Here is a 25,790-nt window from a genome sequence, read left to right as displayed (position 1 = left end):
AGAAATAATGCTGCACGCAATTTCGACTCCTTGCCATTCATTTATTTTGGTATGGAAAGATGGGCAAAGGTAAAGATTAGGGTTAGGATTATGTGTCAGGATATACGAAGAAGGGTTGTACCAAACCTACTAAGGTCTTTCATCCGGCATAACAAAGTGTGTGTTTACGCCCAAACGACTTGAGCTAATCGTATGTCCATCCTTAATGCTGAAAACAAATAGTTCCCCCAGCACCTTACCCGAGGGAGGGTAGGACCGATCATCAAATATTACCATGGGGGTGGGGTTGGTTCGGCACACCATAAATCCATGGTTTTCAATTTGCGCTAGTAAAAGTATTCCAAGAGTAATTGACTTTTTAAGTGTAGATAAAAGATTGAAATAGTCATTTCCTTTCATATTTAGGAGAAAATCCGGTTAAAATCGCATGCTTTTTTAGCCGAAAATCAATTTTGCCTCGTATACTTTTGTACATTATGCGGAGAATGTTTGTACTTACTTTGGGATCACTGGATAAAGGAGACCCATAGCTACATATTGGTACAAATATAATGGCATATTACAGTTATAATAGAATATTAGGGGGTTGCAACAACCACCCTCTTGGTAGTTTGTGTTATAAAAAGTGGCTCAGCAAGAAGAGGGTAAATTCCACATGGGTAAATCGGGAGGGGACATAGATGTGGTTAATAGACTACAAAAGAAACGATAAAAGTCAATGAACGATTTCGCTATACATACATGCTAAATTTACACTGGAGTTGCTGGAAATGCGGTTGACCAATGGATGGATTGTTCTTGTCATTGCAAAACTAAACTATTTTATTGGTCAAACATAGTTGCTGCTCACTAGCGACTAAAGTATAAATTTAGCTTTAGGACCTATTGTAAATACATACATGAGAGCTTTTGTTACACGCCATTTCAAAAGATCACAGCGTGAAAAACCAAAACAAACTGGCCTCAAAAAGAAATTTTTCACAAGGTCATATCTTAAAATCCTGTCTATGAAAATGAACAAAAATTACACACAGGATTACTTCAATACTCTACTCTAAACACATGTCAGTAATTAAGCAGTTGTCCAACTGACACAACAGCAAAATGCACTGATATGGAACACCTTCCTGGACCACATGCACCGCCCAGCAGATTTCTTTTGCTGGGTTCCAATTATTCGCCTGTGAATGTGGTCCCGGAAGCTATTCCATGTCAGTACATTTTGCTATTGTGTCAGGTGGACAACTGCTTGGTTACTGACATGTGTTTAGAGTAGAGTATTGAAGTAATCCTGTGTGTAATTTTTGTTCATGTACAGACGAATAATTGGAACCCAGCAATCCATTTGTCCATAAAAAATATCATATTATCTTAATTTCACAATACAGGGCTGTAATATGAAGCACCGTGTCATCCAATATTACCAACAATATCTTTGTTGTAAAATGTTTCATTTGTCAAACTTATTACACTAAACATTTTACAAAATACTCTCTGAATGATTACTAGATCATTTTTCATCCAGCAAGTAGCATTGTGTTACTATATGCCTTTTAGTTTCCTTACATGTAGTATATTGATGATATACCAATAGGGAATAAGATTTTGTAAATTGTGTTAGTGAGGCTTGTCAAATAAATGACATCTTATCTGACCATGACATTCTATATGAAGCTTGTTTAGTCATATCATCATAAATTTGAGGACAAATGCATGCAATACTCAAATCCACTTACAACAAGAGCTGTCTAGTGGTTTCATAAACTTGATTAAGTCATACTTGAGTGGAATTTCAGGAGACAGTGGGCATATTGCCTATTATACAAGCAGCAGCACTTATTTAAAGAAATACATGTTCAATTGGACTCTGCATATGAAGCGATTTAATATGTCACTTGGCTATACTTGGTCAGATTCTGACTGTTATATTCTGTTTTCTATCTAACATTGAGACCTACCATTAAAACAAATATCTGTGTCCACATTTGGAGTTGTGCTGCTTCAGAAGTTTTGCTATGAGAAGCAAAAACGAGTATGAATAAATGAACCAAAATTACACCCGGGATTACTTCAATACTCTACTCAACACATGTCAGTAACCAAGCAGTTGTGACACAACAGCAAAATGCACTGACATTGAACAGCTTCCTGGACAACATTCACAGCCCAATAATTGGTACCCAGCACAAGAAATCTGTGAAAAATGCGTATAAGATCCTTACACAGATGATAATTTCCAAAGAGTAAGTGGAATAGTGTGGAATGGTGCTGATTTCTGCTTTTCACAAACTTTCTTTAAGAAATGGGTCTTGTTCTACACTATTCCACTTACTCACTGATTTTGTGCAGGATGCCATTTATTCGGCTATGAATGTGGTACAGGAAGCTGTTCCATGTCAGTGCATGATTTTGTGTCAGATGGACAACTGCTTGGTTACTGACATGTGTTTAGAGTAGAGTATTGAAGTAATCCTGTGTGTAATTTTGGCCCATTTTGATGGACTAATTTTAAGGTGATTTTAAGATTATGACTTTGTGAAAAAGTTTTTTTTTTGGCTTAGTGTATTAACTACGGGAGTCCCTGAATTGCTTACTCTCAAAAGACAGTCACATACACACAGCATTTGTTACAAAACAGACTTTATTTTCAATTTTGCCATACGTACAATCTGCTACATACTATGTTAACTTATGAAACTAGTTTTGCTCGTAGGGGTTCATTGATATTTTTGTTTGTTCCCTTACTGTTACATGTCCTATTTTACATAAAATGTGTCATCATACAATTTTTTTAGCAGATATACTTCCTCAAGGTCAAGTGAAAGAAGATCATGTTTGAAGCCTCCATGCCCTTTTCATTCCCCATACCATGCTAACTATCCCAATAAACCATAATCCTATATATTTGTACATTATAGTCCAGAGATAATTTAATTTGTCTGGATTTCAAATGTCAAACACGCCTTGCCCATTAACCTATAAATCTTATCCAGACAAAGAGAACCAGCAGAGTTTACAATAAAGCAAATGAATATGGATATCAAAACCACCTGTTTACTCTAAATAGTCTGCAATGGACTTATTTTGGTTATTTTTTAACATGATGAAATACCGCCTTCTTTGGTGTCAAGCCTAAACCCTTCCCAAACCTACCCTTCCGCACCAATCAATGCTGGGTACTGCTACAAGAGAAAGATTACGTGTACTGAATCAATATTGTTCAGGGGAAGTGTCCCTACGCTTTTTGCAAGTCATTTTTTGTAATTTTGAGAACAAAGTACAAAATATGGTTCAAGAATGCATTTAAACATATTTATTCACAAATCTTTGCACAAGAACAAATGATGATGATACAAATGAAAGGGAATAATCTGAAATAATTAGGGTGATTACATAACTGATGCATGCTTGAACCACAATTTCTTCTTTGTTCTCAAAATTACAAAAAATGACTTAGGCAATTAGTGTAGCAAGATGATGATACGTTAATTCAAATGTTTTTTAGTTGGCCTACATTTATGAGTGACAGTTATTCATTTGGCAAAATGTATTGATCTTGATATCCGATCTACAACAGCTTGTAACAACTGTCAGTCAAAATTAATAGGTAAATTTTCACGGGAAAATTTTCTGGACACGTGGCACCCATGGGCGCAGACATATTAGCATTATGGAATGTGACCCCGAGCACAGCGGTGTTCTTCCAATGTATTTGAATAGGAATAATTCCTTCTTTGATGCAAAATAAGTTACTTGTCGCAAGTTAATAATATTATGGTAAGAGTTTCCGTAGATAGATATTTTTTTCCGTAGATAGATATTTTTGAAATTACGTTTTGATGATATTGTGAAGAAATTAAGATAACATAATATTTAATAAATTTGCAATGCACAAATTTCTATCAAAATTGCGGTCAAAAATACTATTCCAATTCAAAATTATTAAGACTTGAATAGCGAGGTCACCGCCGGGGGTCAGAGATCAGGCTCAAGGTTACACTCACATTGATACGCATTGGTCACGCGTCCAGAAAATGTTCCCGTGAAAGTTTACCTATTAATGTTGACTGACTGTGTTTACTTACAGAAATTATTTTGTGATACCAGTAGCTACAGTGGCATAGCTTGGAAATTTTTATTTTTATTTTAGTGATAATGAGAGCAATGCTCTGCTTAATACTACCCACAGGATATCTTCAAAAGTCTCTTTGCCCAAAGTTGCCCTCCTGATAAATGTGCATACCTTTTAGAGTTACTCGGCAGATCATATACCTTGTAAGCTCTTGTAATAGCATCTTGTACCACATTGCTTGAAATAAGCCAAAATCTTGAAGGGCCATTTGAATACCTAAGTGGAAGAAGGGCCCAACTCCAGCATTTTTCAAAAATGAGTTTGACCCAGGCATTTTATTGCTAGCATACAGTTCTTCCTTGTGTGTGACAAAAGGGCTCGAATTCAGTCTCTAAATAGTCTTCCAAGTACACTTTAATCATTGTTTCCATGGAAGAAAGGCCCAACTCCATGGAGTTGAGTTGGGCCTTTCTTCCACAAATATTGGGAATATTGTGGAGATAGAGTTGGGCCCTTCTTCCACTTAGGTATTCATTTGTGCCCTTGGTTTTGGATTCTACAGGCCCTCATCAATTTGTATGGGCCCAGACTCAAATTGTTAAATGCTACACTGGTCCACTTAACATGCTTAAGATGCCAGGCTTACAACAACGGGTAAATGCCATGGATTGTGATGAAGTTCTTGCTGACTTCAGTTTCAAAACTATCACGGTCAAGCATATCAGTGGGCACGCAATTATCTTCACTGCTTTTTGCCCAAGAGCACACCTTATTTCTAGCACTGCTTGAACAACAAAAATGTACAGAATGTAGTAATGGAAACTATAGAGGAATACCTAAACTGCGATATCGGAGCCATCTTTCCATACCAAAATAAATTAATGTGGTCCATGCCAATCCTGTGCTGTGAACATGGTGAATGTGATACAGTGTGCACCTGGCTACATCAAGCACAAGCTTACCATATATTGGAATAAAAAAAACAGTTAAAACAAAAGCAAAACCCTGATTCCATAGCCCTATGGGTGGTGTCATACACACTGGGTTTGGAGTTGTATTATTAATACGGGTCTACATTACTGCGAGTTTAATTTCCTTGGCGTATTGTCAGGATGTCACAATTTTGCCTTTTTTTCAGAGCATTTGTTGTCCCAATAATTTAAACATTCATGATGATGCATAGAATATTCAAATTTCGTCAACTTGTATAAGCTCTATGTGCCATAATAAACTACCAAATCCTGAGTGACAGAGACATGCCAGAGAGGAAATCAGAGGTAGATAGGTAATGGATTAGGTTCTTCAACTTGGTAAACAAAGGCTGCTCTGATTTAAACCAAGTTCATCAACACTAAGCTGCAGTAGCTATTTACTTTTTTAAAAGAACAATTTTTAGTTTAAGGTAAAAATTTAATAAATTTTGTATTCATGAAGATTTTTTCACAATTCACTTTTTGTTCAAATGGGAAAGCCAACATTGGGATATTCCAGTTGAAATCCATACACCACGTAGGGAAGACATGAGACTTTAATATCCCACACAGGGGGTGTAGATTTCAAATGAAATCACCCATTCAGGTAGCTCCATTTAAAATCCACACTCCCTGTGTGGAAGATCAGAGGATGTTTAAAGACATTCCCACAACCCAATGGGGTTTCTGACCTTGTATGTCTGGCTTTTGTACACATGTGGTACAGTTGATCATACCTTGCATTGGGATTGTGTGCAAATATCTGGTGTTTTCATCCTATTATTTAACATTCAAAACATCGAGACTTATGAATAAAATTAATGCAGTGGGACAATATGAATGTTTCCTGTAAGAAAATCAAATATCATTCCTAAGTCTCAACTATTAGCTCGTTGGCTGCAGTTTTAAAATTACCATTTTGTGTGTGTTGCAATGGGGACTTTGCCTTTAAAATTAGGTTATATTGATCAAATTTCCCAATCATAGTGCATTGTAGGAATGCCTTTAAGCCTCCTCCGTGGAAGATTAAAATCATGTCTTCAAAGGGGGTGTATGGATTTGAACTGTAATACCACAATTTACTCTACAAGTGGGCTCCCATTGGACAAATATGCTACCTGACTAAGTAAGTAAACATATATTTAAATGTCCCTATTAAAAATACATTTGACATACAATCTCAGGAAATATGTGTTTGAACACATATTCCTGGGGACACTTACACTTAAATCTTTCACTTGAAACTAAGAATCAATGTTCCTCCTTCCCCCACATATCCCACCCCGTTTCCCCACCAATCAGTGTTGGGAAAACATATGGTAATGATGAGCATATTGTGAATTCCAACATTGGACTGGGATAGAAAAGGGACCATTTCCAATTAGGCCTTCAAAGTGTTCAAAACAAAATTTGTGCAATTGTAGATCTTAATATCCCTATGTATACTTTATGGATTTCCCCCTAAAATATTCCCCCAATATATTCGCAGGTATAAAAATTATGGATGAACCAGCACAAAAATGTCCTCCTTTTGGTAAGTCATAATAAATAAACCAAAACGAGTTTAAGGCACTCATATTAGGCCAAGAAAAAAAAATTGTTTGCTTGCCCTCAAATGAATTTTAACAATTGGGTCGGTCGGTCGGGATTTTTTTTAATTACTAGCAAACACTACTGTTTGTATTAATTAAGGCTCAAAATATGAAAAATAAGATAATTTTGGTATCAAAATGCATCAACTAACATTACAAAAACAACTAAAATGTTGAACACAAGCTCTAAAATACATTTTTTTACATCTTCAGAATGCAAAAATTTGAAGGAAAAAAAACACCTTTTTCAGGGATTTCCAAAAATAGGGTCAGTATTCTTTTGTACAGGGTGGGTCGGTTGAGGGCAAGCAAACATCTTTTTTGGGGGCCTTGCATTATATTGCATTATAGTAAGATGTTCTCCAAAACATAACTTGCAGAGTAGATGTAGCAATGGACTACCTGCAGCTGTATTCTATATCTCAAATAATAAATTCAATAATGAAGATGTGAATAAACATGATAAAGGAGACCATGGCTGGCTGCAGCTGCATATTAATTACTTCTTCTGTCGTTATGACAATCATTATTAATAAATACCAAGTATAGGGTGAGTTAATATGATTTGCATGCAACTGTCAAAATATTGCAAAAAACTTATAAAACTTTGAAAAACTTTTTATTTTCTGAAGACATGCTCAAAATGAAGATGGGCAGGGATGATCAACACTGACACTTAAATTATCTGGGAAAAAACCCTGGTGATGAGTGCAGTTGAATGTTTTAATCTTTCTACTTATTGCATGACACTGAAGTTATATGATGATAGTGGTATCTTAAATAGTGTTACTTACACATTTTCAATCCAATATTATAGTTGAAGTGTGTTAGATCACTACACTTTTTTAAAACTTGATAATGAGTTATCAACAAAAATTCCAAAAAATGTTGTAATAAATCATTTTGTCTCTTACTAAGTACCAATCAAAGCCACTAGCTTTGAAATTACAACTTTCTTGGGAAGGTAACTTATTGTAATTAATTTCACATAGAGATTTAGAGCAACCCCATATTACTGCATTGCTAATATCAATTGAGGGATTTATTAACACCATTACATGAAGTAGTTTATTGGGCCATCAGGAACACACTTAATAATAATAATTATGATAAATAATTAGCTACATTATGTTGGGTACACATCATTTAATTGGATAGTAAAAGTTGAGATGAAATTACTCTTATGGTTTCTCCCAGACGGTCAAGAGCTCCCCTGGGCCCAGGCCGGTCAAGAGCTTGCCTGGGCCCAGGGTGCTAGATGAAAATGATTTCACATAATATACTAACATATCACAGTTTAGATAGTCGACATTATTTTGTGAAATTATATTTTAACACCAGATTGGACCGCCAAAAGGCAAATTGTTTAAATGAATGTACTAGCTGATGGCTGTAAGCCTCCTTGTTTATTTAACCCTCTCCTCCCTTCTGGCCAGCATGGACTGTTCATATACTAAACACTACAATGAACATAAGCAGAAAACCAGCCCTGTAAGTCATTGCAAGATCTTGAAAAATCATTATCATGTGACACTTGTTTATTGAAGGATACAAGAGTGTTGATATAAAAATTTAAAGACATGTTTAAAAATTAAAGACTTTCTTTGGGCTGTGGAATTAAAGTCCTTCATTTGAAGACACTGCAGGTACATTGAGTGACATGATTGAATAACAGGCCAGTGACTGGTAAAGACACTTAAGTTAGCACCGCTATAGCGACATTTGAAACTATCCAAGATTAAGAGATTAGACCGTGGTTGAAGGTGATTTACTTGGTCACAGCGTCATGATGGTGTGAACATTTTATTTATTGGTGGCTAATGAGAAAACCGTATACTACACGTTCAGACTAATGAGAATAGTGTACTATGCGTCAGACTATGGATGACTTTTCTATTAAGTTCCTATATTCCATGATCACAGCAAGATAACACTATGAGATATTGAGACTGAAAATCACACTGAAAAGTGCAGAGTAACACTGAAAAATTATATAATAGATAACACCACTGAAATAGCACTGAAAAGAGTTCTTTTGTTATCAGATTAATGTCTATAATCACACTGAAAATAGACCGCAACATTCTCAAAACGAGAGGCCATTCCTTAATCCCAACGAAATGGTCCTAACCACACTGAAATGCATTGGACCAAGCTATTGTTATGAAAAATAATCCCTAGACAATAGCCACACTGAAAATACCCAGCGTAACAATGGAAATGGCTAGAGTAACGCTGAAAATGGTTTTCAGTGTGATTTTCAGCGTCAAACTTTCATAGTGTAAAGAGCTCAGTTAAGTTTTTTAATCTCCTCCATACTCCAAATTGATGCATTTAAATGAGGTTGGTATTACACTGCAACCTCCCTTATCCAGACCTCTTTTATCTGGATTTCTTTATTATTTGGATGTGTGATCTTCATAGAAAAACATGTTTTTAATACTTTGAGACTTTGATGCTCTGAAATATTTAGATGGAGATCACTATGTGGCACACAGTATAGCCCGCGAATTAACCCACAGCACCCATGGCATTTTGCCGTTGGTGCCCATCCCCACTGCCCTCAAAATATGTCCTTTACCCAAGGCAGTCACTTGCCGTGCCCTCTAATGAAGTTGCCGTCAGTGCCCCAGCCATGCCCCTTCATTATAAAATCATCTATCTATGTTTGTGTGTTTTCTTCACTTTTGAGAAATTGCCTTGGTGCCCTTCTCAAATTTTCAACAGTTGCCATGATGCCCTCTTGAAATATTACAAACTGCTGTGCTGCCTTGCCTTTTCAGTGAAAATCCAAGGCAATTATCAACTTGCCCTAAAAAGGTTGCTGTGCCCCTTCAGATCCTTAATTCGAGGGCTGATACAGTACTCAAATACCATCTTTGGGTGTTATACCTCTTCATATTGAGTAATATTTTGCTGAATTAATATGAAATGGGATCATCCTATTTGACAGTCACACTCCCTGTGTAGAAGATTAAGGTTATGTCTTCCAATAGAGAGTGTATGAATTTCAACTAGAACAGTCCATAATTTGCATTGACACATCAAAATTGTACAAGTTCTCCTAGTTCTTCTTCACTATCGGATGAGAAATTTGCATCTGCTAAGGTCTTGACATTTCCTTCATCGTCACTTTCATCCTCTTCTCCTTTCTCCTCCTCGCTCTCTGTCTTCTTCCTTGACTGTGTGTCTTCATCCCCCAGAACAGTTTCTTTTTTGACTGGTAGTTTTGCTAATGAGATCAAGTACTGCAAACTGTAATGATTGCTGTCACATCTGAAATAGATCAAAAGGAAATACAAGAACTGATTAATAACTAAGCCTCACTTCAGAACTTCATTTTACTCCTGTCTTATTAAATAAAACACCAATATAATGTAGCCTTGACAACAATAAGGAAACAAAATGCAATATATGAGATTTATTGATAGACATAGTATCATTGATAATGTAATTTCTCCCATCAAACACACACACAAATAAATATCAATGAAGTAATATTGAAAATAATAATTAAATATGTGACCCGGCAGCACAAATGAGCCGTAAATTCCCTAAATTGTATTCTGAGTTACGGTGTAAAATGTGTACGAAGGTCATATTCATCAGTAACTTGCTGGCCCGACATCCGTCTCATTTCGATAGTCAAAAACTAATCAATAATCCTATTGTTGAAGTGGATAATAAGCTTCTACCTTAGATGGCTATAGAACTTTTAATAGCTCTGGTCTTTGTGTTTGTTTATATTGCTAAATCCTGTTCAAGTGGTGGGTTACCAGGCATTGTATTTTGTACAGGTATGCATAACCAACAATTAACAATGAGAGAACTTTCTTAAACCTCGTTGACTTGGGGATGATTTGAAATGACCGCCAATTATGACGGTTTGATATTTATTGCCAACAATGTGGAAAAAGAGACACATGTAAAAACGTAAAAGCTATAATTTTGTTGAAGGAGCAAAGTTTAACAAACCATAACCCCGCTTCTGGATATCGCTTTGAAGTCAAATGATATACCATTTTTAAGTTTATGATGTTTATTTTTAAACACGAAATAAAACAAAATTGACCGGGAGGAATTTACGGCTCATTCGCCGTGGACGGTCACATATTGCATATTGCCTCAATCACACCACAGGTAGCAAAACCACAGAAACATAGTGTCAAGTTAACCTGATTCAGGAAAGTTGGCAGTTGGCACTAAAATCATTACAAATTAGTTTTATATGCTGGAATGGGTCATAGGAGTGGTTCCTAATCAGTGGCCAGACTTTTGGCCCGCATCTACCCCAAATGAGATGGGTTGGTACGCCCCAAATAATAAGGACACTATACTACCAAGGAATGAAATGCGGCATTTAACAATTCCAACATTGGGTGGCGAGTTGTCTGATTTTCAAGAATAGGATCATATTCCAACAAAGGTTGAGAACTTTTGAACCACACACACCATCACGTAACTATTTACACACAATTTCCTTGACATCACTATCCACCTGTGCTTGTTAGTCAATTAAAGACCTGCGTACTGGCCCTACAATTATATAACTACAATTATATAATCCTTTGCCTTGCACACTATTCCTGATGACGCCAAACAATATACTGGACAATAATTGTTCTATATATACGCTGGTGAAGTGATCGTAATAAATCGGATTAACTACAATAGCAATAGGTGAAAACAATTTTGAATATATCATGCTGTACTACAAGCAGATTGCACTCATCACCTGTTTATGTCTGCAATTATAGATTGAATGCAATACCGGTCTTTTCAAAGATACTAATCTTACAGGTGCGAGTGATCAGCATGATATGGTTCAATGCAGAAGTACCGTGTGAACGTACCAGTGCAGTGCAGTGTATTCAAAAATTGTTTTCACCTATTGCTATGGTAGTTAATCTGATTATTACATAATTTCACTAGCGTATTATTAAGCAACACTTGTCCGCAAAAAATTTAAGACAACTGCACATGCTGCAAGCTAGCATGGCATTTAGTCTCATGAGTAACGTCCAATGGGATTGAGTTATATAAGTAGAATGGGAAAACACTGGATGCAAGGTAAAATAACACAGCTGGAGTGTACTTGCATCTAGTAAGTGTTAAATCAAATCATGGCGTGGCCATAACTTAATCCACGGTCAGCCTTAAGATCTGGTTTATTTTATAGTATGTCTCGGACTACAAAGGCAAAATCTGTTGATTAAGTCAAGAGAATGGTCTAACTAATTTCTCCATTTTTATCTAACTAACAGTGTGTACAATCTACACAGGCAAATTCTGAAGCAAATGTTCAATAACTTAGAATTAAATGGTTGATATATCCACATTAATAGGAAAAGTTCTGAATGCATACTTGTAGAAGCACATGACAAAAAAGAGTCATAAAATACCAGAAAGAATCCAATTTGTTGGTCCTTTTTCCAAAAGCAAAAACATGCATCCAGCATCCACATTGGTACATTGGATACCAAAGCATGGGAGAGACCTATACCATTTTTCACCCTGATGTGGCAGTGACGTCAGTGCATATTTCATTGGTTGCAACTTCAAGTTGCTAGCGGACACTCAAAGCGCTGGCATACACACGCAAATGCTTAAAGACGCTGAATAGATGCGCGCACAAGAAACAGCTGCCTCGACGTGTTGATGTCGCTGCCACAGCAGAGATAAAAATATTATAGAAGCCTGCCCAGATCTACATCAAAATTTCATTCAAATATGACAGCAGATTCTAAAACAACAATAATATAGGATAGAAATCTGTTGAAAGCCATTGTATTTTGAGCCTAACACAATAAGCAAGTAGGTAAACAAGCAAGTGTGAAATAATTGCAACATCTGCGCAAATCCTGACAGTTGTTTAAGGACCAGTTTAGTCGGAACTACATGATCTTTTTAAGGTATCATTATTATGCACCAAAATTGGTTTACAATAAGAAAATATCTGAATTGCATGAGTATTTCAAGTTATACAGATAATCACTTTTCATGTAAGAACTTTCAAGTCACACTAACGGATTGCACCAAGTAGCAATATTTGCTTTTCAAATCTTTGTTGTAAGTATTCAGAAGTGTTCAGTATAAAGAACAGAAAGATGAATTTCAGAGTGTAACTTGGGTGAAATTGGGGGATTCAGTAGATTTTATATTCTCCTTGAAAATTCACATTCAACTTGGTGCAAAGCTACATTTTCTCAAGTTTCACCCATTTTTACAGATATGAAAAAGTGCACAATCCTAGAGTTTCTTTAACATTTGCATAACACTAGTGTAATATGGTCTTAAGTATGAACTAATTGATCCATAATGCAGCAGATAAAAGTAGACTATGTTAGCACAAACCTATCAATTAAGTTTCAAGCACACATGAATGTATCTTCTTAACAGGTTTTAGCCTTCAGGCAATAGCCTCTTCACTATCTTGTAGCTTTGTTGTGTACAAAAAGTTGTTTTTTTCTTCATGTTGTTAATACCACTGTTTTTACAATATTGCTGCCGCTTGAACAATATAGTTAAAAGTTTGCATAATTCTTTTGGGACCAACTTGTTTTCCAGCTTTAATTTCATTACAATTTGTACAGCTCTCCTTTTCATTTTTCCCCACCAGCTTCAATTTATTTATTTTTTATCAGATTTTTCAAAGAGTTATATGATTTGTAATGCTTCAGGAGAACTTATACAGATAAGTTTATTAGAGAACAAAGATCACTTACAAATCTACTCTAGGTGTTTATCCCCCAGAATTTCACATTTAAAAAATAGAAAACAGACCTCCTCATTTTTCTAAAGCAGTGTTGGAAAAGACTGAAAACTTCTAACAATGCTAATTTTACATCGATGAAAGAAAGAAGAAATAAAATACCTCTCTCCCTCATCAATTTATGAATATACTTTGGACAAAAACCAACATTTTTTTTTCATTAAAAGCCACTTTAAAACAACATAACATCTAATTCTTGCAAAGTCACCTGAACATCTCTTTTTGACACACATTGTGTGCAGTAATAATATTGTCAGATACAGAAAAAAAAATTACTTGACAACACATTAAAGTTACCAGATGATATCTTTTCCACATGGATATCTAGAATTCATTATGCATACTGGGCCTTTCTGCTTCTTACTCCCATGCTATCAAACCAGAACGCTCTCAACACATCCCTGCTACTACTTAGTACTACACATCTTATACAACTCTTAAGTATAATGGGCTGTTGCAGTTGAAATCCATACACCCACTATGGAAGACATGACCTTAATCTCCCACACAGGGAGTGTGAATTTCAAGTGGAGTTACCCATTCAGGTAAACCCATTTGAAATTCACACTCCTTGTATGGAAGATTAAGGCCATGCCTTAAATAGGGGTGTATGTATTTCAACTGGCATAGCCCATCTTATTCAACTCCAAGTATATCGTTTGATCCCATGAGAGATTTAGCCAGATAAACAGCGCTTTGTTCAAGTAAACGTCTACGATCCACTAACAGACTTGAGGGAAATCCGACATTCAATTCTGGCAAAAACCCGCTTTACTTGTTTCTAGGAACTTGTCGGGCATCAATTACCGCTGTTTCCTTTCCAATCATAGTATACATTGATTAGTCATCCAAGCAGAGCTGCCAGCTTTCTACGACGACAGTACATTGGTTAGCTGATAGTGTTTCCACGTCATGATTGAGCCTTCTTTGAAACAAAATTCACACTTTCATGAAAGTGCAGGGTTTTTTTTATCCATTAAGTTAAAATGAAGATAAATTGGTAGGATGAGTTGATTGGATCATGGCTGCCTATAGTGACTATAATAAAACAACCTACACCTAGGTTTCAGATAGACATTTTATTTGTGAACAGACCATTATACAGTACCATAATTAGCCCCTCTCGAAAACTAGTGCATTGCATTTGTACTTGCTCAATTAGCATTTTGTGCAAATTTTATTACAAATTTCACAGGAGTTCGTTTTAATGGCTCTTTTTTATTTTACATTAGATAAGCTGGGAAGGGTGCTCTAGCCTCATTTTAGGCCATTTTATGTCTGATATACTCTCAGCTCCCACCATAAATACTATGCAAATGTTAATATCCGATTCCTTAAAAAAATAATAACATAATAGATTAGAATGCAAAATTGACATACCACTCAACACCACATTTGAATATCGCACCTTTATTACCAAAGTGATTATTGAAAGAGAATAGTATTGGACAGCAGCACACATTCCAAAATATGTTCAGAAATGATGGATAACAAAACTGAAATAAAAAATGTAACCTTTACTACTAGGCAACATACATTTCTGTAATCTGAATACCATAACTTTAGCAGCACTACAATATATATCCTAGCTTACTTTGGTGACAGATACTCTAAAGTTCAAAAAAGTGATGGTTAGAATAAAAGACGACAGCACATAAGGATCTTGTGGCAGCTTATTGCAACCTAAGTGTCATCCATGTAAGTACTCTTCACATGGAATGCCTCTTAGAGTAAAAAAAAAAAAGACTAGCATTTTTTTTGGTTCTATTTAAGAAATCTAGGTAAGTGGAGTAGGCAGTTTGTGAAGTCAAATCTTGATGACTGATTTATCTACTTGCTATTACAAAGAAACACTGAATTGAGTGAGCGACTGGTAATGAAGGAAGATGTAAACTAAAACGTCTGCTTGTTACCGAGTTTTCTTTCATGTAGTGTTGGTACAGGGTGTATCAAAATGATTGGTACCGTCACTTTTCTGTGATTATGGGACAGGACTGCCACATCACAATGTAACATGGAATGCACCTAATTGATAGACAAATAATGTGAACGATTATAAACTGCAAATTGGGGTCATTTTACTGTGATCCGCCGCTGCATTTGGAAGCAGCAGGCTTGTCAATAAACATGAAAACGGATGGGTACCAATCATTTTGATACAGCCTGTATCATCTGGAGATGGGTAGCTGAAATAAACACTTATATTTAGCGTGGGAGCACACTTTTGGAGTGATATATTGGTAAGGCCATAGATCAAGTGTATTTTGGTGGCAAAAGGTGTGAGGGACAAGCAGGGGTGGTTTGAATTTGGTCATTCGGCACATAGTCACTCGTGATAGATCGCCAACATAATAAATTGAGACAGCAGAAAAAATCAAGACAAAGCGGGATTTGAACCCGGGACCTCACTATTACCGACCGAGAGTTATACCACTTGACTACGTGAGTTCACTCACAGTTGGAACATGGGTAATATCACTTATTGCATACACTCACTGTGTCTTAGCAGCCACATATTAAAACATTATGAAGAAAAGAGGCAGCCTACATATGCCTCACCGTGGCAAGGCGTAAGACAATGTGAGACACCATCAATATATATAGAGAGTGCGAGACACAACTAGACAATGCAAGATACAATTAATATATGCAAGGTCCGGAAATAAATGAAGCATGTGGTTCGAGGGCCTAGCTCATTTACATATTTCGCCTCTGAGGAGGGCTTATGAACCACTTACGAACCACTAACAGCGGTTGAGGGCTAATAAGTGGTTCGAGTGCTAACCTGTAGGCGATTGGAATGCTTCTGAGGCAGTTGGTATGCTTCCTAGCAGTTGGAATGCTTCCTAGCGGTTGGAATGCTTCCTAGGCGGTTGGAATGCTTCCCAAGCGGTTCGAATGCTTCCTAGGTGGTTTAAATGCTAGGCGGTTTGAATGCCTCCTTAGTGGTTTGAATGCCTCCTTAGTGGTTCGAGTGCTTAGCTCATTTACATATTTCGCCTCTGACGAGGGCTTATGAACCACTAATGAACCACTATAAGCAGTTGAGGGCTAGCAAACAGGCGGTTGAGTGCTATCAACCGCCTATTAACTCAATGTTATAGTATTGGAGGCATTCACCATTTAGGCACTCATTACCGGTTCTTTACCATTCAATGGAATGCCTAGTGAGTGCTAGGGAATGCTAGTTTTTTAGGTAAGGGCAAGCCCAAGAAGGGAACATAAAATGAGAATACCAAATGAGAATATGAAAAGTAAGACTTTTGACCTTGGCTGTACATAGCAACAAATCACATTTGGATCCACATAAATGACTAGAGTTGGTTCTTCTCTTAGATTTGGATATTGCTGTAGAATATTTACCATGTCTATTTGCATTTAAACCAGAAAGCTATCCCCTACAGTAAAGGATGTGGTGCATATACTGGATACATATGCATACCTTGGCTGACCTTGTGGATTTCCTGGTCCAGCCTTGTAAACTACACAGTGAGACAAAGGAGATGTCCATTTGCATTTAAAACCAGGAAATTATCTCCCGCAGTAAAGGATGTGGTGCATATACTGGATACATGTGCATACCTTGGCTGACCTTGTGGATTTCCTTGGTCAGCCTAACTAACCTCACTGGGAGATAAATGAGATAAAGCTAGTGCAGCCATTGTCCCAGGAGGGTATGATGCAATCCTCATGTTCCACATTTTGGACTCTCCTAGACTGATATTCCATACCTACACTGATGAGTAAACTCTATTAATGTAATGAAAGGAGTACAATATGATAACACTCTCTAAGGTCCAGGTTGCTTGCGGGAGAATTGAGGGAGAAAATGCCAATCTGCTGAAGTGGAATAACTTTACAAAATACTCTTCCATCTTCAGAGAGTATCCTAATTGGGCTATTCCAGTTGAAATAAAGTTTTCTAACGTGAAACGATAAGAAAACAAATTTGACCCCACGCGGAAGCAATTCCGGTTCATACCGATCGGGTCTGTGTGTTCCCGGCCGGGTGTTGCCATAGCAGCGTGACAGCATCGTGTGTTGGCCAATGAGAGCTGCCCTCTCGTCTGCACTGGTCACTGTCGTGGTGTTTTGTCTTCATTACATTATTGGTTTCCAGAATGGATAGACAAAAAATTTTAATTCGGCGAGTGTCCACACCCGGTGTCCACAGTGATGGACTCAATTCCTTTCATCATTGGTTTCGATTTCGTCAGTAAGCTTACCATAATTAGTTTATTTAAATGGAAAAAACCAGTCTAATGAAGGAAGCTACAATAAGGCATTTAATTTATGCCGTGGACATGATTGCTGAAAAACGAAATTTTAAATCATCGGCGCAATTCCGTCATCACATTCAGAGCAAGCCAAGTTGCACACGGCAGAATTAATATCAAAAAATACGGCTGCCGTACCAAACAATTATGCAAACGAAAGCCATACAGCAGTTGAAGAGGCGCCGACTTGATAAAATGAATTCCAACCAATTCCATTTCAACGAAAGCCTATGGAAGTTGGTGATGCATAATACATTGTGTGCATAATTCGTCCGATAAAGAATTTGTTTACAAACCAGACCAAAATGACGTCCATGGTTTCTAGATGTTGTTGAACTTGTACGCCACAGCGAAATGCCGGGTGAGAGATTTGCTAATATCATTTCAAATATATCCAAGAAATATAAGTCATCATGCATTTAATTTCATCAATAAATTCATAATTGTGCCGGAATATATGATTAAAAGCCATCAGAATTATTGATTCCTTTCAATTTCAAGAAGTCAATAGACATAAACATGTTGAATTGGTAAATATACCCATTGATAAAGTACTTCAATAATTATTCATGAGTTTGTGGGTTTTTCCCGGAAGACAGAAAGGCGTTCTTTGCCATAGTTTCATTTAATGTTCAAAACTTTACAAAACATGCATACGAACATTTTAACAAAATAATAATATTATGGCACTATGTTATTGTTAACCCTAGCAAAATGATGTATTAGATTCAGTGAATTGCCCATAATTAAGAAGTTTATAATAAGTTTATGAATCATAATTTAGTTAAGATTATCTCCGCCAGAAAAAAAAAAAAAAACTGATTTCATATATTATCTCATTGATAAAAAGGTCCAAATGTTTATTAAATTAGAGGAGCTTAAATAAAGCTCTCGCTTCAAAATATCAAACAATGTGGTTTTTATGAACAATATCACTGATATATAAAACAAAATTTTGAGTGGTAGTAAAATAATGGATTGAAATTATATTCTGGAAGGTCGAACGTTACCGCGTTTAGTAAGAAAGTGGAAATACGCTTGAAATTGGGACAGAAAATTATCAGGCCTGATAGCATTTTAAATATTCATTGGGTTAGACTACTGAAAAAATACAGTATTAACCAAGTTTTCTTATATGTTTTCTACTCATAATTTACATTCAATTTGCAATAAATAATTCCGCCGGATGTAAATAACACGCAAAAACTTTAAACTGTCGACATCCAAATCGGGATCAAAACAGTAAAATATCAAGGACGTATCGCTGGAGGAAAAATGTGTTTACTAGGTCACTACAGAGGTCAAAATTCTTGCCACGTCATGTCAATAACCATGGCGATTGGTCGGATGTCATGAGTGATGTACTGAAGTCATGAATATTGTCAAGGTTAAACAACAAATAAAGATAAACAAACAAGAGTGTTCATTGTCTTGCCGACGAACTCTGAGGGAAAGAAAATGTTTGAATGATGTTAATAAATAATATGCCTGCCGGTGGAATTTGCAGAACGGTATAAAAAAAGCGAGCAGTCATGCACAGGTATCGTCCGGTCTTGCGAGGCTAGCTCATAATATCGGGGTTAAAGTAATAATTAAAATTTATATGAGCTTCATCATCATCGATCTATCATCTTGTGAATTGTGATTGCGTTCATCAAGTTCACGATCGAATTTTCTCAGTCATTGAGTTGTACTACCCTTTTACTACAATGGTTATCGGAAATACTTTTAATAAATAGAGTTCTACCTCTTCCAAAAATTATAATAAAATAAAATAAAATAATTAAAATAATTAGGTTTGTTTTAGGTTGGGATCAGTAGAGTCATATCATTCATAGTTGCATACGCTGGAAGTAAGGGAGAATTGATGCGAGCGTCCATGCCTTTGGTTGGTGGTTGGCGTGAATAATTTACCTTTTACCAGCTGTTCCACTTGAATAATTTGATATTTGATATTTTATATTCAAAATTCCATGTGGCAAAAGCTCCAACATTTCAAAAGACACCTGACGTCATACGTCATTTTAATAAGAATGCTGTCCTAGCAAACTAGCAGAAGGTAGTTCATTTTAAATTAATATTGTCTAGCTAGATTAGATTGTGTTAGCTGATTCGCTAATGGTTAAAAAATATACTTTTATATTTTGGTGGAAACTTTTATATTTGGTTGATAATTGTATATTTTGGTTGATACTTTATAATTTGATTAAAAACTTGCAATATCTAAATTAATAGTTCATGAAATTGGTGAAGAATAATGGACAAAAAATAAAATAAAACAACTCCCAACAACAAAATAAGGATACATCGAAAAAGAAGTTTAACACAGTATCAGTGGTACTATAAAGCAAGCAGCTGCTAGCGAAAAATAATTGTGGTCAGGCAATAGGTTAAATGCCAATATCATTAATAAGCAGACACCGAAATGCTCTGCACAGTCATAGGTCGATGTATTTTGTGCAAGGTATGATGTGTCAATGTATGGTGTGCAAATCGTTTTGGGTTTTGAGAACTGGAGAATCTTTAAGGTTATTAATTATTTTAAACTGTTGTGATTTGGTAGTTTACAGCATCTTACGAATGGTAGTGAGCTTTGTCAAAAACTGCATTGCTCAATTCATAACGAGTGTGTAGAAGAATTAAAATATCACAGATATACTTTGATAGGTGTTGGGGTTCTTTAGTTACGTTGTAAAGAGGGCTGAAACAACAACACCTTTGTATAACGTACATAACTCATTAACAACAATAAATTAAGCAAGTTTGCAATGTATATGATTTGTAGAATGAACTTTTGCAAAACATCAAGGTGCTATTTTTCAATAACATATTGATCTAGATAATGAAAATCGAATTTTAGGTTGCTTCGACCAACAATACCTCGTCTACCCTTTAGGGCGTGCAATTAGGTCACACAAACACAAATTTTATAGCAATTGATGTTGAAATCTCGGGGTCAAGCATGTTAATTACAACTGTATATTCCATTCAATGGAGCAATATGCTTACATCACGTCAGTTACCATGGTTACAATGTTAAAAGAAGTAAAATTGGGTTCTCTGCTACCTCTTTAGCACCCCTTAGCAAGTGATGTTGTTGAAATTCCAGGGTCAAGCAGGTTAATTACAGGTTTTTATATGAGTTCAGTGCAATGAATGAAGTTGATTGGTAGAAATTATGAGGTAGGCCTACCAAGGGTCAAGGGTTGAATCACAGGTCCGGCTCTTTGTGTCCTTGAGCAAGACACTTCACTCTACTTGCTCATCTACTCTAGGTTCCAGAGTACAAAATAAGTACAGCTTGTCTGTATGCAGTGCGACAATACTCATACATATGAGGGAGGCACTTATAAGGAAAAAGAAGAAGAACTTAAGAAATTACCATTAGGTATCTATTGGTAGTAGGTCTGAGTAGGTCACTAGGACATGGAATTCTGATTGTTAAAAACCCATGGGGTCCGACGGACATATAATTAATAATTATGATGTTCCAGGTAATCTCTGAGAATGGCGTCCTTGGCATTTTTAAGCCTTATTTTGACATTGGAGTTGTTTGGTTGATGTTGAATTAAATTTATTGCCAATAGAAAATTGAGAAATGTAAACTGCAGGTGAAGTGGAAGTCTCAGTTTAAGTGCTATCGTTATTATAATTAGGGGTAGGTTAAACAGCCTTTTAAAAAGGGTGATGTTTCATATTTCTTAGGGAACAGGCTTATTTGATGCAGTATGATCTCCTGAGCATTTTGACACCATTTTCATCCGTATCGGCCAAAAAATGAGTTGGTGCCGGCCAAAACAAGTATTTGGACAGGGGGGGTCTGTTGGGGGGTCTGAAAATCAATATTTTCAACAACAATCATTATTTTATGCCTAATTCTGTTAAAGTTGGTGCTGATTTGTATGTAATTGATGTCTAGAATTCCATTTATGAAAGTTGCATAAAAATTGGAGTTGTCGTTTTCATAAAATGGCTGTTTTACGTCCAAATATGGATGTGAGGGCGCTTTGCATAAAACACGCACACATTCTATTCACAAGAAATTTTAATGATGCCAGTTTGAAGATAATCACATGTGGCATATCCACAAGAAATTTGGGCATTATATTGCGTTTCGTTTGACCCTGGCACCATTTTTCGTATTCTCAGGAAGCCTTCCATTGAAACGTACACGTTTTAAAGTGCATTGACCCCTGTACAGTTCAATGGGAGCATTCTATGCAATATTCAAATGGCTGCCAAAATCAAACTGTACAATGTAAACCGCTCAAATTTCTTGAGCAGGTACTAACTATGATTATCTTCAAACATACATCATTGAAATTTCCGTTTGAAGGATCGTTTGCATGTTTTATGCAAAGCGCCCTCACATCCATATTTGGACGTAAAACAGCCATTTTAAGAAAACGACAACTCCAATTTTTATGCAACTTTCATAAATGGAATTCTAGACATCAATTACATACAAATCAGCACCAACTTTAACAGAATTAGGCATATAATAGTGATTATTGTCAAAAATATTGATTTTCAGACCCCCCACAGACCCCCCTGTCCAAATACTTGTTTTGGCCGGCACCAACTCACTTTTTGGCCGATTTGGATGAAAATGGTGTCAAAATGCTCAGGAGACCATACTGCATCAAATAAGCCTGTTCCCTAAGAAATTTGAAGCATCATGATTCCTTAACCCACCACTATTATAATGATGAAACAACAATTATGGCGTTGTTGCGAATTGCAGATTCATCATTTAAAACCAACAACAACAAAATAATGTTCATCAAAATTTAATGCAAACAGTATTAGAGCGTTAAAAAGCTAACTAATATTAAATCTATTTATATCATTAAACACTATAAAATCAATTTATAAACTCGGCAAGCTATGAAGTGAAATACAATATAATAATTACAGAATTAAGAGCACACTAGCACAGAATTACACGACAAGAAAATAAACATAACAAATAGCACAACATTTCTAACAATACAAATTTATAAGAGTGAAATAAGGTTAGCAACAACTTTAAACTGTTGCGATTTGGTAGTGTAACACATTTTGCGAATGGTAGTGAGCTTTGGCAAAAATTGCATTGGTTGCTCATTTCATAGCGAGCTCGTTGAAGAATCTATATTCACAGATATATATTTTGTAGGTCTGTGGTTCTTGAGTTATATGTTAAAAGGGCTGAAACACACACTTTTGTAAACGTAGATAATCCATTTAGCAGCAATAAATTAAGGAAATTCTCAAAAATTGTAGAATGAACCTTTGCAAAAGATCAAAGTGTTATTTTTCTATAATATATTGATTTTGATAATGGAAATCGTTTAATCGTTTGTACAGACAGCAAAAGTACCTTTCACACTCCAGGTGTGCTAATTAAGAACTATATACTTGCCCTACTGTTTCCTTTTCTTTTTGTTCTACTTGTTACAGAAAAGATGAGCATGTGGGTAATATGGGTGCGACAGAGTATCTCGTGGAATTGTTTACTGAGCAGACGATATGTGAGTCAGAGGTTGAGGACAAGACTAAATGAAGTGTAGTCACGATGTTGGGCCACCCTGACCACAATTAGCATATACATGAACAATGAAATTCGTCAGAGTTAAGACAGCCCAAATAGTGGGAAATTACCATATCCATAAAACGAGTGGTATAACTTTTAATGAGAATAGATAAGTGACAAGACATTTGTTTGACCATATTCTACAAAGTAAACTGAATGAAGTGTTTATGCAGATGGAGTTTATATTTTGCAAAATTCACACAAAGGCCTGGTCAACTGAGCAGAACTTTATAAAGATAAATGCCTGGTCAAATGGTGAAATGGACAGACCTGTGATGAAAATTAGTCAGAGTTTGCTTTTCTTCAGAAGCATGATTGTTTCATATGCATTATGAAAAAGTATCTCAACTTATGCGACGCTTTGGTCAGCTATGTCTTATGTTACGTAGCGGGATGGAAGGAACCAGCACCAGGTTGGCATGGGATAGCTAGACAGGGGTCAAGTACTATGTCCTCAGTTTTCTTGTTCATCAAAATCTAAAAATTTAAATGTGTTCAAGTTTTATGTTGAGGTTGCGCAGCGGCTAGTTATCACGTTGATTCTGCATTCCCCTTTGACATCCTACATGTTTATGTACAAATGTTCACAATTCTCAGAATTTCACTTCAATAACCAGCGAAAGTCAATACATTACCCTTCAGGTGCACTGAGAAGCATGCCAAAAACGTATTAATCAGCATTCAGCTCTGATTTATGGGGGAGGGGGGGTTTGGCAAGTTTCTCAGTCATTCCATTCCTAATAAACTTGTGTGGAGATGTTTGTTTTCTTTTATCGTGCATCTTCCACTTATATGCACCTGTATATCTATATTTCATATTAATATCAGTTAATACTGTATGCACTAATTATATAATGAAAAACTGATAGAGTGGAAAGTTTCGGCCATTATAAAAATCCCTTTGTCGGGTTATTTGTGGGCTCCACGTTCCTCAGTAATGCTTACTGTAGAATAGAAATTGGGTTGAGCTGCTTTGCTCTTATTCTGGAGTTCCCCTTTGAATTTGCGATTGGGATTCATGATTCCTCAGTTGGTTTACTGTCGAACAAAATTGGGTTGAGTATTTTTACTTTTATCTTGGAATCCCATCCTTTTGATTTTTCCCTTTTTGATCTTGCTTGATTTGGGATTCATGATTCCTCAGTTGGTTTACTGTCGTACAGAAATTGGGTTGAGTATTTTTACTTTTATCTTGGAATCCCATCCTTTCTGATTTCATTCCAGGGTTGTGTACAAACCCTTTGCTTGTAATGATATAATGGCTGAAATCTTTGTTTATGAAAATAAAATTATGGTCTATCCTGATGGCCAATAAGTATTACCAAAATTTGCTGTTGCCTTGTGTGTCATTGTCTCCGTCTGGGGTTAATAAAGTTTTCTAACGTGAAACGATAAGAAAACAAATTTGACCCCACGCGAAGCAATTCAGTTCATACCGATCGGGTCTGTGTGTTCCCGGCCGGGTGTTGCCATAGCAGCGTGACAGCATCGTGTGTTGGCCAATGAGAGCTGCCCTCTCGTCTGCACTGGTCACTGTCGTGGTGTTTTGTCTTCATTACATTATTGGTTTCCAGAATGGATAGACAAAAAATTTTAATTCCCACCCACCTCTCCCAATTTTAGGGGAGCCTATGCGTTTGTCAAATATGTTAATGCAAGCACATAACGTTATTTCAAGCAAATCATAAGTTGTTTTTCAAAACAAACAAAAAAGGCAGGTACTGCTTTCCTTACATAATTAAGGAAAACAATTTAAATAGTTGCACGATTATAAAGCATGCTTTAGGCATGCTATTGGAGCACAAATAATTATATGGGTAAAGAAATTTTTTTATGGGATTTGGATTCTTCAGTCGGGTATTCACTGTAGAACAGAAATTGGGTTGAGTATTTTACTTTTATCTTGGAATTCCATGAGGATTTGTATTAATTTTCCCTGGATTGCTTTGGGATTCAGATTCCTCAGTAGTGTTACTGTAGAACAGAAATTGGGTTGAGCATTTTGCTTTCATCTTGGAATCTCAAATATCTTTGTTGATATAAAATAGCAAATAAATGATAAGCTCCCGACATGAGCGGTCAAAATTCATTATAATGCTAATTTTTATATATAATAGCAGCATAAAATTTAACTGCAGCTTATTGCATTATTACAACATCTGTTATCAAAAAAATTCTAACATAGAAAGGAGTCCTCACAGAAGACAGACTTATCGATCAAGAGTTAAACATGTCATGTTTAATTACATATAATACTTAGAGGACAAGCTATAAACATGTATTATACAAGGAGATGTTTGTTTTCTTTTATCTTGCATCTTCCACTTATATGCACCTGTATATCTATATTTCATATTAATATCAGTTAATACTGTATGCACTAATTATATAATGAAAAACTGATAGAGTGGAAAGTTTCGGCCATTATAAAAATCCCTTTGTCGGGTTATTTGTGGGCTCCACGTTCCTCAGTAATGCTTACTGTAGAATAGAAATTGGGTTGAGCTGCTTTGCTCTTATTCTGGAGTTCC

General features: G+C 36.1%; 1 protein-coding gene across 1 annotated transcript in view; it reads right to left on the bottom strand.

Annotated features, from left to right (window-relative positions):
• Positions 1-7,098: 7,098 nt before the first annotated feature.
• LOC140160745 (periodic tryptophan protein 2 homolog) overlaps positions 7,099-25,790 on the bottom strand; it is a 257,332-nt gene continuing 238,640 nt past the window's right edge. Inside the window, 1 exon segment of the mRNA XM_072184045.1 lies at positions 7,099-9,911. Coding sequence (XP_072040146.1) covers positions 9,680-9,911 — 232 coding nt within the window. The 3' untranslated portion in view covers positions 7,099-9,679.

Source organism: Amphiura filiformis, chromosome 9 (assembly GCF_039555335.1).
Source record: "Amphiura filiformis chromosome 9, Afil_fr2py, whole genome shotgun sequence".
Classification (NCBI taxonomy): Eukaryota; Metazoa; Echinodermata; class Ophiuroidea; order Amphilepidida; family Amphiuridae; genus Amphiura; species Amphiura filiformis.
The sequence above is the reverse complement of the archived record's forward strand: the minus strand, read 5'-3'. Positions and strand labels throughout refer to the sequence as shown.